A 17,676-nucleotide genomic window follows, 5' to 3' on the forward strand; every position below is an offset into this window, starting at 1 on the left:
ATCAGCATTGCTTTATCTAAAAAAATGAAACTATAGTTAGGAAAACAAAAACAGGCTGAACCAATTTAGCCAATTGTCAATTTTACTTCTAACACTTACCTCATAGACCAGTACATAAAGTTGTCTCCAACAGATAAGAGATACATGCACCACAACAAACATTTTAGATGCTAATACAGTACATGTTTGATTCAAACAATGCAACATGATCTGCAAACTATATAGGAGATTTAAGATTAAATAGTAGCTAGTTCAGTGCCTGTCAGGCTGTCTTAACTTGTAGTTCCATTATGAATGAATCCTGCATGCCATATGCATTCTAAATGAATACGATGGAAATCTGTGCAGTTTTAAAGGATATAATTGGCATTAAATATAAACATTGTTAATTTTAGACACGGAATGTACATTTTCATGCATCATTTCTAGGGAGTGCAAACATAAGAAAAGGATTCTTCAAATGTTCATCATGCCAGCTATCTATTCCCATCATTGCAAAATTTAAAAGGGCACAGGCCAATTTTCTTCTTCAAGGACTGTACAAGAAGATAATCCTGCATTTGTGCAGCTCCTATTCACTTCAACAGTTTCTTGATAGATCATGTTCCAGTAGTTAAATAAACCTATTCTAAACACAGATTACACATGTTTCAAACATTACTTCTGAAGAATACAAATTTGGTTACTGAATTCAAGGAATAAGATTTTGTTAAAGCATGTGAAAAGAACCCTTTGGAGCACTCAAAATCCTTTCTAACAGAACTCTGCAAATTATTTAAGAGAGGTTGCTCAGAACACATGTAAGCACGTGTTAAAGCAGCTATACCTTTTAGAAACTGTTCTTGATGTTCTCCATCTGGAAGCAGCTGCTTTAATGATCTGATGTTTCCTATGGGCTCCCACCTGTTCCAAAGCATCCCATTTAAAGGATTTTTCCAGTTCTCCTATCTAAATCCTGACTTTTAAAAGGGCTGACCGAGACTTATGGGAAAATCCCAAGCATGATAGAAGCGCAATGGCATTCATTGCATATGTTCCTTGGGTCTCAGGAAATTCTGACTTTGAAATATTGACAGTCCTAAATTTTGTGAGTCTCTTTGTTTATTTTGCAGAAGTTCCCTATAAAAAAAATTAGTGGAGGCTTGGATAGATAGTGCAAAATGGGGATCACAGCTCAAATGGAGAAATTATATGGGCCAATATTTGCAGTACCAATAGAAGAGAAAGTCACTTGTGTATAAATAGAGAGCAAACTCCATTCACATCTACAGTATCACTGATGATGTTAGCTAGTTGATAATGAAATATCTGAAAGAAAATAACCAAGCTCAGAGAGTATCAAGGACCCCATAATATATGAAGTCTTGAACCTTTGAGCATTCACATTAATAAGCCCCTCTAAACATGAAGCCAAAAGTGTCCCAGCATAGACAGTGTTCAGAATTCAGGATACTCTACATTTGATGTATTTAAATGTTGTGTTTGGTTAGGACAGAATAGCCCTTGTTCCCTAATGTGTTTTTCAAAATAAAGAGCAGCTGGTAATACTTAGCAAATATTGCTTGTATACAGTCCTTCTTCCCAGAAATCTTTCACTAGATGATTCTAAGAATTTAGATAGGAGTATTTTTTAATTCTATCCAGCAATCCCGGGCAGTCTTGAACCTATATTTGCAGTGGAACAACTTATTTTTAAGAACTTTCCAACAGATTATCTGAATACTATTAGTTTCCAAATAAATATAATCATTCCCTCCCCAAAGTGGTTTTTTACCACTCTGCAGAAATCAGCTAAAGATATTTCCTATGCCTTCATGAGTTTGATCCCTGTAGTTCAAACTTGTAATTCAAGGGGGGGGAAAAGGCTATATGGGACATTCAGATTCAAATAAACAAAGGCTTATTTTAGCAAGCAGGAATATAGGCAAGTCAGTAATTGAATAAGCTGCTTTGCATGGCAGGCTACTGGTATTTTTGAGAGTCACTTTACATAACGGATAATAAGAGCCACTAATAGGTGCTGAGATAGAATTGGGGAAGGATGTCAAAGATTATCAAACATTTTCCCTGATAGATTTTAGCTGCTATTTAACTGAAAAGAACAATCATGCTATGAAAGTCAATACTGCCCAAACTTTGAAGGATCTTTCTTGAAACCAATGGGGCAGCTGTATATTTTAACAGTGGTACTTCTGAAATACTTCTATCCCTGAGTCTATGTTGCCTGCTTGCTTGAAGATTACACATGTCACAGTTGCCTATGTTAAAAGTAACCATAGGCAACTTGGTGTTTTCTAGATGTTTTCAACTTCAACTCCCATCCACTCTGGAATGTAGGAATTGTCAAATAGATCTTGAGAATATCAGGTTGCTTCCCCCATGTTAAGAGAATTGAAAGAGAATAAAAATCTTTCCCAAACTCTCTTCACAGTCAGCTAAATAAAGCCCATTTTTAAACTCTCCCTAAAGCAAAATTACTTCTATTTTTTCCCCTGTATGTAATTGCAGTTACAGTGCAACTTTGAGACATGAAGAAGGGAAAACGCACAGCTGTGCCCATATTACAGACATTTCCAAAAAACAACAACAACCGTAAGTAGGGTTTTTCATCTATCACACAGCAGGCACATGGGAGTCCATGAAAATGACAGGACCCTGTTTCAGTCAAGCAGGTTGTTGTCCACTTCATGCCAAGGACATAAGTTCCACCTTGCTTTTGCAGTACATAAAGAGTGAAATATGGAAGTTGGAATTGCAAACTCTGCTTGAACCAAGCCTTATTCTTTTTTCTCCCACAGAGAGGTTTTCTTTGTTGGTTGAATTCATTCAATCACTGAAAAAAGAAAGATAAAATTAAATCAGATTTTTGATCTTGCCAGCTGTAACTGTTGCTCCTTAAGTATCTTGATCTGAGAGGAAATTTAGCAAATAAGTATATTGAGCAACAGTCAAGGCAGGTATTTATCCAGTCAGTTAGCAACAGATCAAGGGTGGGATAAGAAGGGTAAAAAAAATCACTTTGGAAGTAGAGACTTTCTTTAAAAAAATAAAGTTTCAAATTACTAAGTCATAATGAAATCTTATGAACAGTCTTGCTGTCCAATCATGTGTTGTGGTTAGCCGGCAGCAGGTGCAGATGGCTGAGGAGAGCGATGACTCTGATGAGGGGCCAGGACCATCAGGGAGTGGACTGCTGCCTCAGATTGTGGGGGCTGGCAGCAGTGATGAGGAGGTTCCAGAGGAGCCTGTGCCAAGTTACTCGGAGGAAAGAACAATTACAGCAGCACAGGCGACTCGGGAGTAAGGTTGCAAGGTAATGGCCCCTCCCTCAAGAGGATAAAAGCCAGGTTTGGAAAAGCATTCTTTGCAGATAGCAAAGAAGCTTTTAAGCTCAACTGGTGGACATCTTAGTTCGTGTTTTGAGAATTTTGTAAATTAGTTCTTACCTCTGGGTTTTTGGCAGCCTTGACAAACAACTTGGCAAGGCTCTTTCTTGTCGGAGCTAATTAGTGGAAAGCAGCCTTCAGAACAGAATTCGTTATTAAACCTTAAAAGGTGGGGGCTGCTGCCTTTGTGTTTGCTCTTTGAGAACCTGGTTGGGTCAGAACATCATGTTATATTGTAATGGATTAGGCATGTATAGAACATTGTTGAAATAGGGCAGGCCTTTGATCCATGCCTGGACTACCAGATAGTTTTACGGGAAATAAGGATTGGGGCTCAATTATTGCATCAAAATGCACCTTCGTTATTCATTATTGCACATTAATTAGGTACCTATAACCTTAACAATACAGCTAATAAATACACAGATATAATAGGCATCCAGGAAAAAAAAATCACAGGGGAGCAAAATGATCAAAGGTTTTAGAACTCAAATCATAGGATTACTGAAATGTCAGATGACTTGAGAAAGAGTTGGCCCTCAAGAGAAGAGCTTCTTTATTGTATGCAAGAGATCCTAGAGTGTCTCTGGCCTCTGTTGATATAGGAAACCTCTGGAGGACTCTCTATGGCCGTTATGGTGAACCTATGGCATGCATGCCAAAGGTGGCATGCAGAGCCCTCTCTGTGGACACGTGAGCCATCGCCCCAGCTCAATTCTGCCACGCATGTGCGCACATGCCTCCCGCTGGCCAGCTGTCTTCAGGTCGCTGTCATGCATGCACAAAGGGGCAGGGCATGTGCATGGGGGTCGGGGCAAATGCACTGGGTCGGAGCGCAGACGCAAGAATGCACACACATTGCATTTTGGGGATGCATGGGCTTTGGGCACTCAGTGCCAAAAAGGTTAGCCATCACTCATCTATGCAGATCATGTGAAATGAGGTGAAATATTTATTTATAGTTCTCTTTAAGTATTGAAAAAAAAATAGTACAAGCAACCATGATTTGGTTGGGAATAGGCAGACTATAGCTTAAAGTTTTTATAGGCATCACCTTCATCTTTTTGTCTACTTCTTCCCATCCTGGTTTGAATTCATAGATTGCCATGTGGAAAAGAAGAGACTTGGTGGAAAAAGGAGGGTGGCAGGACAAGCTTTCTAATTTGGTACCACACAAGTAACCTGTCTTAGTTTCTCCTCTACTTTTCCTGAGAAAATGGTGCTCGGTGGTTAAGAATCCATCTAAAGGAAAGAGAACAAAAGTGAAGCTGGCAATGGCCCTCCATGTGTAGGGTTCTTTCTATGTGGCTGGCTACCCTTGCATCATAAGTTACTTCTGCCTTTGGTGTGCAGGTGGCATATCTTATTAGTTAAGTCTGAAAATTGAAGTATTATATGTAAGCAAGGAGCCCCAAGGTAGTGGCAGCTACAAGGTTAGCGTTACTGAGATATTTGGAGACTGACGTTCTATGAAAAAGAATCATCTTCTGAGAAATTTTAAGATTTTTTTTGAGTTATTATATGCAGACTCCAAGTATACCTGGAGAAAGGTTGTACTGACCTTGGTCTCCTTTCAGCTCTACAGTACCATGGCAGTAGTATTATACTGGCTGATCACAACCTACTGGGATGGAATAGTGTGACAGTATCTGGTGGGGTGATCCATTTTCCATTTAACACTTGAATTTGAATAAAGTTCTTAAGATGAGGACAACATTGATTTGTTTGAAACACTTCCTTTCTAAAAGATTTCCTGGGCAAATCTGGACATTTATAAACCCTACTAAGCTCTGTCAGCGGCTAAGGAAATAGAAATTGTGATATATGGCAAGGGGCTCCAGCTCCAAGAGAGGGAAATACTTTCTAGTTGGATGTTGCAAAGGAAAGGAAATAGATGCATTAGTTTCAGCTGCTAGAGAATTATATTCTGTATGTTTTAATTCTACATCAAACTAATATAACAAAGAGATAAAAAATATCTGTCTATTGTTGAACAATTCTAAGAGCATTTAAGAGCAATTGCCCATCTCAACTTGTCCTGTATTAATAAATGCATAGAAAAGCAGGGGATAGAGCTGAATTGCAAAACAGAAACCGTTATTTATAATCGTCTTCCTCTTATTGGAAAAGTCTATTGCACTTTAGACAATCTGATTAACACTAATTCAGAAGATTAGGAAATATGCAAATAAGTTTGGATTTTTTTAAATGAAAGATTATTTGATTCACATATAAAGATATTATGGCATACAGTGCCATTCAAAACCTTAAGAACCTGATGTTTTCCTGTGATATTAATATCTGCTAACATTATTTATTTGTTTGATTGGTACATTTTTCATTGGTCCAATTAAGGCTTGCATTGCACTGCTTAAGAAAAGGCAGCACATCTTCCAAAACCAGTATTTTTTTTTTTTTGAGCAATGATGTTCTCTATTGAAAACACTGAAAAAAATAATTTAAACACCAGCGTTGTCTGAAAAGGCTATTTTTAGTTAGTACCTGCTGTATTTTATTTCACTTTATTTTTTGAAACAGCTTATATCACAACAGAATTATATTACTAACTCTAGTAATATTACAGACTAAGAAATGAGTAAAATCAGAAATTTTGTTATTTGTGAAATAAAAGCATAAGTCAGTAGTACAGATTTTATTTCTCTTCATTCCCCCCAAATTGGAACAAATGAATTTGCAAAAAGAGATTTAGCAGAACTTGCAATACCGTAATAGTGTGTGCGCATAAGAGTGGAAGCTTCATAAACAGTGGCATAGTTAAGCTATAAACATTCTGAATAATCTTAATTACTTTATACACACATAGATTTCCATGCCATTGATTTAGTTGGAAATTATTTCCAAACCAATATGGGTAAGATTGCTTATTGCTATAGTAAACTTATTTGTGATTTATTAGACCTAGTACTTCACAAGCAATACTAAGAATGTGATATACAACTTTCCAAAAATTGCTAACAGAAAGTAAATTTATCTATTTAGAGCTGATAGGCAGATTAGCATCACAGTTCATGCATTCCAGTTTTTCAAAGAAGAACGTGTTTAATATACTTCCTGCACTATCACAATATTTAGACTGAAGGTGATACTATGGTTTGCAAAACATCCTTCCTTATAAATGTGCAAAGAGATACATAAAGTCATAGCCATGCACAAGTTAAAACCATAAATACAATTGCACAGATGTTGTTATTACTTGTGAACATTAGCTAAGTTTTGAAGACTAAACTTACATAATATTGTCTCCAGCTTGGTGAAGAGTTATGTCAGCCTCCCCCCTGGAGGTCTGAAGATGTATAACCTCTCAACTGAAAACTAAGGCCATGCTGACTTCAACAAAGTTGTTTTAAAATCAGATGCTATTGCTAAGCATACTTATTTGGGAGTAAGCCTACCACTCCACAGGACCTACCGCTTAATTCTGTTATCACAGTATTTTTCCAAAAGTATGTGCACCTAGATCCTTGGTCTAATTATTGCAGCTTAGATACATTAGGTACAATTTAGTCAAAGTAAACACTTGGAACTCTTCTCTTTTTCCACAGATGGGTTGTCATTGAAACTCATGCTACATTATGGTTGGATTCATGTGTTAAACCACCATTGGTTTAATCATAATGTGTTGAATAAATGACAATTGACTGGGTTCACATAAGCTGAGCATCAGTGAAACATTCCATTTTAATTCAATAAAATACGTGTTTTCAGTTTAAGATTTCTCACATGCATCTGGGAATAATTCCCACCGAGTTGCCAAAAGTAATGTTTGCATAGATTAGAAAAAAAAAGGTACAAGTGCCCATTATTCAGCAGCAAGATTGTGTTCCCAATTTCAGCGATTGCTCCAAAAATCAGTGTCATTTAATCCTTTATCTTTCCACTTTAGAGTTGTTGTACAACCACTCCGAAGTCACAACAGGTTGTGTAAAACGAGATTGCACTTGCAAAAGAGATGGTAGTTCAAAAGCAGTTTAACAAAAAAAAAGTGAATTATTATAACTTTGCATTTTTCTAGCCTGTTTAAAATTAAACTACATTGATGACATGCTTCCAAACAATTCTTTTTTAAAAAAAGTTTTCATATTTTGCACAATTTTTAATCAAAAAGGAATCTATCGTGTTGGGGGCTTAATCTCATTATAAGAGGATAGCCTGCTGCAGCAAAACAGAAACATTTATTGACTTGTTTAACAGTGCAAACTCACTTCATATGCAATTTATGAGATGAGAATTCCTTAAAGACACTAGTTTTCATATAAATTGCAAATGCTTGTATTTTTTTTTTTACCATAAGCCAAACCATACAAGTGGTTTGTGCACACAACCAAGGAGAAAGAGCAAGCATTCAAATTACTGATTTACTTAGCTAAGGGATAGGATTTTCCCTTTTTGCATGCTTGCTGTTTACTTGCTTGTCTGTACATGTCCCTTTTCTAAATATGTATGAAATCTATAAACCTTTTCACAATTATGAAGCACAAAAACGACCTTCCAGCAATCAGTAAAATGTTTGTCTCAAAAAAAAAAAAAAAAAAAAGTTGAGGCAGTCTTTGTTGAATGGTACTTTTTAATATATGCTCAATCTTTGAAAATATCAATAGGGGGAAACAAAGAGGGATCATTCCTTATCTGTTTAGGTGCTAAGAAATATCCAACCACAAGCTGGTAGTGAATTGCAAAGGAAAGTAGCAATGGCACAGACTGCTTAACACCATGCACCACATTCATAATAATAATAATAATGTGAATGTTGTGCAGGGATGCATAATTCTCTGCACAAGTGAAGTTTCTGGTGTCTAGGTGAAAAGGGAAGAGGAAGCAGGTAGGGATAAGGGAAAGAATTAAAGTCTACATTTCATGCAGGGCTATTATGCATCAGGCCCATTTCCCCATAGTACTTCTTCAGACATCTGAGTTGGAGTTCTGGCTTGTTAGCCTGGGATCTGTGTTGATCTCGTACCTGTAGTGATAGCCCTCCATGTGGTCTCTACAGGCATCCCTGATGTTATACATCCACTTTTTGATCCCCTTTCGGTTCAAATATAAAACCAGGAGGAATATGGCACCAATGAGGGCCAAGACTATCCCGAGGAAGACGTAAGAAGTCTGCAGCGGGGTCTGGTCGTCGATCAGAAGGGAGCAGTCGAGTTCTGACACATTGATGCTCACCAAAGAGCGTTCTTGCAACTCCCGCGGATAGGAGCACTTGAGGGACCCTTTGGCCTCCACCTGCTTGCTCTCCTTCAGCCACTTCACCAAGTCCTCAATGTGGCAGTCGCAAACCCAGGGGTTACTGCTGAGGTTGAGGGACAGCAAAGGGAGGCCCTGGAGTTGCTGGAGGGTGTCGTTCCTCAGGGTCTTGAAACTGTTGCTGCCGAGATTGAAGCTGTGCAGCTGTTGGAGGCTCCCGAAGAACACGTTATGCAAACTCACCAGGGAGTTGTTACGCGTGTCTAGGTGCTCCAGACTGGGCAGTGTGGAGAACATCCTGGCCGGTAGATAAATCAAATTGTTATCCGACAGGTCCAAGCGCTTCAAGTTGAGAAGCGTGCCCGTCTGGAGCAGCTCAGCCACCAAGGGCACAAAGCTGTTGTTGTAGAGGGAGCTGCTCAGGTCCAGTTCTTCCAAGGGGCTGCTGGCATTGCCCAGGGCCATGGGGCTGAGCCAAGTGAGCGAACTGTCGCTGAGGTCCAACTGCTTTAGATGAGGCAGCCCAGCAAAAGTCTCCGCGCCCACCCAGCTCAGCTGGTTACCCCTCAGGTCAAGGACGGTGAGCTCGTACAGGGAAGTGGAGAGGAAGGAGGCAGAAGAGAGGTTACGGATGCAGTTATGGGTGAGGAAGAGGCCCTCCACGGAAGGCGGCAGCTCAGACGGCACCTCCGTCAAGTTGTCGTTGATGCACTTCACTGTTCGGGTGGTCTCGAAGCACTCACATAGCGCAGGGCAAGGGAGAATTTGCAATTGTGACTGCTGAGCCCAAACCCAGCCTGAGAGGACCAGCAGGAGTAACAGCTCCAGCCCCCCAGCTCCTTGTCTCTCCCCACTTAGCGCAGGGGATGCACGGCCCCAAAGAGAGCTTCCCAGCATCACCACCTCTTGTCAGGGACTGTTCTCCTGCGGTGCTCCCTGGGCTGTCTCCGTCTCCAAAGGATCCTTGGCTCCAGCCCTCCAAAAGCAACCTTCGTGGGTCAAGCAGAAAGGCAGAGAAAGGAAGCCTGGACAGAAGGTGGGATTCTCCTCCGTGTGTGCAACAAGGCTGCGACTCCACAGCGGTCTTGGAAGGGGAGGAACAGTCCTAGGAATGGACCAGTTCTCTTTCACGTCCTGCCACCCTTGAAAAAAAAAACAAAAAAGCAGAAAAAAAAAATGGGAGGAGAGGCGTTTGAAGCAAGCTGGGATGAAGAAAAGATCATGCTTTCTTCTCAGATTCTGCCTTCCTGGATGCTGCCAGCACACTCCTGCTTCCCAAGATCGTTTCCCCCTTCCCAAGTGCCACCCCTCAAGTCAAACCACAAAACAGCCTGGACTGCAGAAAAAAAGAAAGGAAAGGAAAGAGGTGGGGAGAAAGAGCAGTCCTTGGATTCATCTTGACTAGTTACAGCAAGTTTTGCCAGCCTGCCTGTGTCTGACAGACTTGCCCAGTGGGGTTTAATAGCAACATCTCATCACTCTGAGCAAGCAGGGGATAATGGCCATTGTAGTCCAAATTACCTGAAGGCGTCTGCTTGGGGTATGCTCGTTTATTAGATTTAATAGTAATTAGATTCCTTTTCTCCCTTTGCTCAGGAACTCCAAACAATGTCTACAGCGCTCCCTCTTCCAATCCACGTCCCCAACCAATCTTGTGAGGTAGGCCAGATTCAGAAGTGGCCGTGACAGGCCAAGAGCCGCCCAACGAGCTTCTACTGGCTAAGAAGAACGGCCTTGAGCCTGCCTCCTCTTACCCTCACCACTACGCCACACGCTCAAAGGATTCGCTACGGGGCCAGCAAGTTATATCGTCGGTTCTAGTCCCTTCAGAGGCCACGCTTGAAAAGCAGCGCCTTAACCCGCGCTCGCTTTTTACAATTGCCAATGGCTTTTGCTTCCAACCTAAGAAAGTTGCTGGAGAAAACTTGCAACTTTTCGCAAGTCCCCTCCCGTTGCCCCAAACCTAAAGTCGTCGCATTCATTATTCATCCCCCCACGCCTCCAATCTCCCCTTCCAACTTTTCTGAATAAATAATTCCCCGCCCCACCCTAAAAAACAAAGCTCCACGTTTCCGAAGCAACCTTCCCCCCCCCCCACCTTCGCCCGACGGCTACCTCCCATCCTAGAGGAAGGCGAAACCCGCGAGCTCCAGGGCTGCCCTTTGCCAGGGAAAAGATGTGCGGGGATCCCTCCCCACCTGTCCCTTCAGGCGGGGAGGGATGATTCAACCTGGGACTTGACGGGCTCTTCCCTGTGCCTTCCTGGGCCTGGAGGGCGAGGACGCCGAGGAGAGGCTTCAGCTTGCAAGCACGGATGCCAGAAGAGGTCTTCGTCCCGGACCGCGCCGCACTCGCCCAGCCCCGCCGGCCTCAGCTTACCTGCCTCGAGCTTGGGCTCCAGCTCCGCCAGTCCCGCGCAAACTCCTGGACCGAGTGGGAACTGCATGGTGCAGGCAGCAACTTTCCCTGCCTCCCCCACCCCTCCCGCCCCTTTCCCGGTTTGCCTAGCCCAGCCTCCGCTGCAGGCGAAGCCAATGGCAGGCGAGGCCTCCGGGAGGCAGCCCGGCTTCGCGCACCACGCCCTCGGGGGAAAGCGGGAGGGCGCTTCTCGCCTTCCCTGCCCGGTTTACTTTGCAAGGAGGCGGCGGTGGCAGGTGGGACTCGTTGTCTCCCCCCGCCCCCCGTCCTCCCGTGGCGCCGTGTTTGCACAGCTATTATATCCGATAGCCGAGGGATCGCGGAATACAGGAACACCGCCCCCCCACCTGCTGAAAGCCTTCTGCACGAACTCAGAGGTCCTCGTGGCAGCGCTTCACGAAGCTCAACTCTGGTGTCTAAAAAGGACAATTATGTGTTGAGCTGGGCGTCCTCGAAACAATGCACAACGCCCTTCCTTGTCTCTTCCCAGCAGTCCTGGGGAGGGGGGGGTAGGTTTAAGTTGGCCAAAAAGATAGCTGAGCATCTGATTTCCTGTATTCTTACTCATGTTTATAGGTATATCTATTATCTTGTAAGCGATCAAATAAATTAAATAAATGATTCGGAGAGAGGCACCCAGCCAGCTGTGGTACCCGGGATGCTACTGTCATAATAGGCTGGGCCTTATCTTAAGCTGGGTGAGCTCATCCTGCTTGAAGCAACATCCTGGCTGGTCCTGTCATGCTTTGTAGCCGCAACTTTTGGTAGAGCCTTTAATAAACCCTGCTAAAAAGTCTTAACTCTGATCAGGGAAGTTTTCTGAGGCTGTGGAGATATCGTACTGATCGAAGACATAAGGCAATGAATGATGCGGGGTTACATGCTGTACTGATTTCACAACTCTTGCTCTTTTTGTATCTAGGGAAGAACGGAATAAGGCTGAGATGGCGAACCTATGGCACCCAACGTGGAAAAGGTTAGCCATCACTGGAATAAGGAGCTGTTTAAGCAAAACAAAAACACAGCATCCCTATACCCTGTGGTTGTTGCACCTTAAACTTTACACATAAGAGCTGATTTTCCTGTGCCAGACGCCTGGAGAATTTCTACAAGATCCAGAGATGTGAAAGATAAGGTTAAGCTGTAATTGTGGAACCAGTTTCTTCCTGTTTCCTGAAGGACAGAAAGCCCCATGTACTTGCTGCTAACCTCAGCCAATATCAGAAGACAAGTTTTATGCATGCCTGAGATTATATAGTGCCTGTGTCAACTCAGGACCAAGTGATCCTCCTGATGAGCAATGGTTTGTGATTCCTCTTGCATTCTTTTGACCATGTTTGGGGGGGAAAAAAAACCAATTTACTGTCTCATTTTAAGATTTTGCATTCATGATTGACTTTCCACGGTAGAAAATGAGTTTACACAAATGACCTGATCGTTTGTCACAAAAGAGATCCAGTTCTCTGTAAAGATATAATTGAAGAAACCTCTTTCCTGGTTCATATAAGGGAAGAGAGCTAAGATTTTCTAAGGACATTTAAAAAGAAAAAAAAATCAGTTTCTCTTTAAATATTGTTCTCTGAGAAATGAGCTGGGGTCAGTTGAGGAAATATTCTGATCAGCCATTTTCATACATACTATTTGGACCCAGCCGCATATTCTCTCATAGATAAAAAAAATAAGATTGGGCATTTTAAATCAATTTCTGAGATCTGCAAATGCTCATAGAGAGTAATATATGTTTCAACCCATAAGTGAATGATTAACAATTAATCTGTGACAGGTGTCCTCTGCATCTCAAACCCCATTTGACAGATAGTTGCCCAAAGGTTGTCTTGCTCTTCAGCTATCTTTAAAAAATGGAGGGAAAAATATATATGCTACTGATCTTTTATCATCTGAAAGTCAAATGATAGCTTGGCTATATATGTAGATATCAGTTGGGGGGGGGGTTGAGAGTGGGAGACGGGGACAATGATTAAATGTGTCACAACAGAAATGCTGCCTCAGTGTTGCCTGCAAGTACATAAGCAGTAGAGCTTGTGTTGTGCTGTCATGACACACATTTCATCATTTTGACAACATCTTGGCTTGCTGCGGATGTCTATTCAGATGGATCCATAGTGAGTCAGTTATGCCCTTTTATGACAAGGTTAACAAAGCCATTTTTAATGAACATGGCTCTTGCTTTATACTTTGGGGAGTTATCGACTGACTGGTGATTGGTCATTTTATAAAATCCCATTAAGACTGGTGGTTTTGGGGTGTGTGTGGGGGGAGGGGGCTGGCCGTACTGAGAATTTCCTGAATACTAAAAGCTTTGTGGCTGACACCGAGTGAGCCATAGAACATTTGCGCTGGCAGATTGGGGGCAATGCCTTTGCGGATACCCTGTTCTTCTCTTTTCTGGTCCCATTGGGAGTAATGAAAACTAAACTGCAAAAAAAGGCTACATTTTTGAAAAAGGTGACCAGATGCAGTTCAGAACAGAGATGAAAGGAAAATAAATCAGGACCAATTAGTATGTCTCTGGATAATTTGTATATAACAAGGTCTCTGACCTCCATCTATGGAATCATGGAACTACAACAAAACCCCTTTTTCCCCTTCTGAGTTAGGTTTATTACCTTATTTATTAGATTTCTACGCTGCTTTTCCTCCAGAGCTTACAGTGGTGCAAAGAATACTCTGTCCTCTGTCCACCTGCCCCACAGCATCTGCTTAAATCTCCGTAGTTAAACTGGGTGTCCTGTATTCTAATCCAACACCTTAACCACCATGCCACTAGTCCTTTGCAGTTGGTTAGACTTATTTATTATTGGACATATAGGTTATCCCAGTACGTATGAAGTAAAGAAATTAGGGAGGACAGGCATGCTAGTCTACGGTAGTAAAAAAAGGGTAATAAAAAACCTCATACTGTATCAGGTAGTAAAAAAAAATCTAGTACTGTAGCACCTTTTAACAAATTTCATTAAAAGTTGTATGTTTTCATGAGCTGCAGATCACTGCATTAGATGTGTAGAGTAGCTAGACAGATGAAGGATTTAAATGGAGTGAAATGGGAGAGAGGGAAGATAGATTGATTATACACTTCACATTACACATGAAACAGATTACAAGTACATGTACTATATCAATTAACAATTACAATGAGTTATAAACTCACTGGATTTCTTGGGAATCTTCTAATATTTATGTGAATGGAGAGAAAGAAGAAGATCCATTATTTGAATTGTGATTTGCTTAATATATGTAGGGCATTATATTGGAATTTTATTTGGGCTCCTCATGAAAGAGGATATTTTTGTAACATTTTGTTTGTCACAAATAGTTGCATGGACAAGGGCTGCATTTGGCTTTGGCCTTATTCTCTTAGCAAAAAAGAGGCTCTGAGATGCCTCCAAAAATCTGAAAAGTGTTCAAAAAACACTTATTTCGCCTAAGACAAACAAATGGAAGACAAATGATTGATGGGTGGCTATAGAATTTAGGAGGGGAAATTGTAATATAGAGGAGAAGAGCAGAAAATTCTCATACAGATGTTCTACGATCTATCCTAGAAAGGTGAAGTAAAATTGGGTGAGACTGTTTACTAGATCTTTTAGATTTCTATCTTTCTTATGTAGTTCAGACACCAGCCACTTCTTGGATGCTTATAGCCAAGATTAAAAAAAAATGACAGAAAATGTGCAGAATACCCAAATGACAGAATGAAAGTAGAGTATGGGACTAAATGTACAATTTCTACTCCTATCTGATAATTTAACTATTAAATTTAAATAATGGGTTAAGTCTTCGGTCATCTATCCAAAAGGGGATGGAAAGGGGATTAATGATACCACATTGGCATATTCTGAGTTGTTATCCAACAATATACATTTTATTGCTTGCACAACTGATGGAGGAGAAAGCAAATTTAGAACTTCTTAAAAATACTGGTCAAGAGTATATTTTAGGAAGCACAGCAAGATAAGGTACAATCATGAAGGGTAATAAAATTATGATGCTGTGGAAAAAGAAAATAATATCTTTCTGCCTAATAGAAGCCATGCTCATTCAGTGGACCTGAATCATTGGAGATTCAGTCAGACAAAAGGAAATTCTTCATGCAGCACACTGCTAAAATGGGAACTTTAGTAATATGTCAGAAGAGTTTTTTGACTGGATTCATTCATTGCACTAATCCACTTTCTTTAATAAACCCCAAGGCTGGGATCATTCAATAAACTATAGCAGATCCAAACATACCAGATTTTGAACAACTTTAAGTGGGAATTAAATAGGCTGAAGAAGATGAAAGTAAAGATAACTACTAATCTAGAATAGAATAATGTATTCTATTGATAACATTAAAAGCAGCATATTACTGAATTACAGTTGGATAAAACAACATGATGGTGCATTGTAGCAATGCCCTGTTTGTAGGCTTTCAAGGGATGTTGAATTAACTATTAATTATTGAACCCAATGGAATTTTGATCTGATCCCATGGATGCTTCTTACAACTTATAATAAAATTATAGGATTTTTGGTAAGTAGAAAAATGTAATGAGAACACTGCCCTGAGAATTTATATCTTGAAAGACATATTCTGTTAAAAATAAATGAATGTGCCCCTAGAAGAGTATTCAATTCCTAACCTTACTCTTTCTTTCCTATTTCTTTCTTTCTTTCCTATACTGCAATTTGGTTCTAAAATTCTTTCAATTGACCAAAAAGGAGAAGAAGAAAAATCCAAAAGGCTCACCATTTTAAATCAATTGTATTATTCAAAACAACAAAGATTCTGTAGTACCTTAATGTAAAAGAACTGTAGAAAAATAGAAATAATAGTTGAGTTAAAAAACAACAAACCATTCAAATCCCCTCTCCTATAATTTGATTAAAGCAGAAAGGTTTATTTTTCAATAATTTGTCTGTGCCCAGAGGCTACACTGGCTTGAACCTGGTTAGGAAGCCAATTTTATCTTAAGGAGGAATTTACACTTTTGTTTTTACATTTGCTTATCTTTTGCCTGGATATGTGTGCTATGATCTGATACTGAACAGTTTTATGAATGAACAGTTTTATGGAAGCGAAAAGTTCATAATCTGTTCACTTTCTGCATTTCCTTTCCTTCTGATTTCCATATTTAGAATCCCTCCTTCTTGTGAAAATGTATCTGGAATCTAAGGCAATACACAATTTTATAAAGTGAGCTCTAATAAACTGGTTAATCTTGATGCAGTTGCAAGGTTTTGTTTTAAAAAATGCATCCAAGGAGGTTTGATTAAACTAGAGATCTGTTGGATTGTCTTTTTCTGTATCCTGTACAGAGGTAGATTTATAAACTGTACAGATGCAGATAGATAACTCATCCATAACAAAGTACATTTATTGGTTCATCAGGTATCCTCGTAACTCACATTTGTGACAAAGTTCTTCTTTAATGACCAATCCTTTGTATATCTGCCTTGTAGTAAAAGATGGTTATCTCCTAACCCATCTCGTAGCGATAGAAAGAAGCTGCCATGAGTTAGTGAGTTAATCCTTCGAGGGTCAAATTAGTGACCAATTGGGATTACAGATGTGGCCACATGACATGAACTACATTTCCCAGGATACCTTTAACTACATTTACCATGATGGGGACAGCTTTACCATTTAAGGGGACAGCTCATAATTCCTAAGTAACTATCCAGTTCCCATAGACTGGCTGGGACAGCACATGTCTGGTAGTGAACATGCTTCTAACATCAATCAATTAGGTTCCTGTGTTATGATGCAGAATGAGTGGCTCATCTATTTGTTATAAGGAAAAGGAATATCAGTTTGCCTCGGAGTAAAAATCCCCCTCAGTGCAGGAAAAATGCAATGACAGATGCAATGTTGTCTTCCTAATAGAAAAAGAAAATGAGAATATTGTCCATTTCTAGGACAGTCTAATTTTTAATTGGCCATTCTTCTCCAATGTCAGTGCAAACTAGAATTCATGAAGAGCTTCAGTTCCATAGCCTGTATTTCAACTGATATAAAAGTTTTATTTGGAATGGCAGACAATATATTTATTAATTTAATGGTGACCAAAGTCAAGTCAAAATCAGATATAACTCATAAAACTGTTAGGATCTTACTGTACTAATAACCTTTATTGTTGAATTGGGCCACATTTCTGCAAAAGGATATTATTTGTACAAATTCCTGTTCTGGCTGAATTGTTTTCTTTAAGTTTTAATATCATTTTTTCATAGAAAGAAAGCAACACCATATCATTATCTTTCTCCTTGGACACAAAGATTTTACTCCTGTCCTAGCCAATCGGATTCCCCAGCAGATAGCTGGAATTTGACCTAGTTGAACAAAAGTGAAAGTGCTACAAAGAGGTAATAATTCAGTCAGAAGAAAAGAACACTGGCCAATAGATCAGAAAGGAGTACTGTGGTTAGACCAGCTTTCCCCAACCTACTGCCTACAGTGCCCTCATCCTCTGTCAGCATGGGATATTGGCTTGGAATGATGGTTATTATTCATCCCACTTAAGAGAACATCTCCTTGGGAAAGATGAATGAAAGAAATGAGAACATACACCATGGCCAAAAGGATCAAACAGCTTCACTATCTTAGCTTGTTAAATCCAGAACATAAACATACATAGATAGAATTGAATCACAATATTGTAAG

At 40.2% G+C, this 17,676-nt stretch overlaps 1 protein-coding gene across 2 annotated transcripts; it reads right to left on the reverse strand.

Annotated features, from left to right (window-relative positions):
• Window positions 1-345: 345 nt before the first annotated feature.
• On the reverse strand, window positions 346-11,101 carry TPBG (trophoblast glycoprotein). 2 transcript variants are annotated; one of them, XM_087944189.1, is made up of 3 exons: window positions 10,974-11,101; window positions 8,365-9,736; window positions 346-2,833 (listed from the first exon to the last, which is right to left on the reverse strand). In XM_087944189.1, exons 2-3 carry the CDS (start codon window positions 9,489-9,491, stop codon window positions 2,827-2,829), a joined length of 1,134 nt encoding a protein of 377 aa, XP_087800315.1. In that variant the 5' UTR covers window positions 9,492-9,736; window positions 10,974-11,101; the 3' UTR covers window positions 346-2,826. The 2 variants fall into 2 exon arrangements, with proteins under 2 accessions (XP_087800315.1, XP_026520950.2); XM_026665165.2 differs by lacking the exon at window positions 346-2,833 and having other exon boundaries at window positions 6,025-9,736; window positions 10,974-11,075.
• Window positions 11,102-17,676: the final 6,575 nt, after the last annotated feature.

This window comes from Notechis scutatus, chromosome 1, assembly GCF_049901735.1.
Source record: "Notechis scutatus isolate UNSWTSFEM ecotype Mainland chromosome 1, rNotScu1.2, whole genome shotgun sequence".
Classification (NCBI taxonomy): domain Eukaryota; kingdom Metazoa; phylum Chordata; class Lepidosauria; order Squamata; family Elapidae; genus Notechis; species Notechis scutatus.

Bases quoted from the DNA above. Each gene is read 5' to 3' on its own strand.
- TPBG (XM_026665165.2), bottom strand. From the start codon at position 9,491: ATGCTGGGAAGCTCTCTTTGGGGCCGTGCATCCCCTGCGCTAAGTGGG.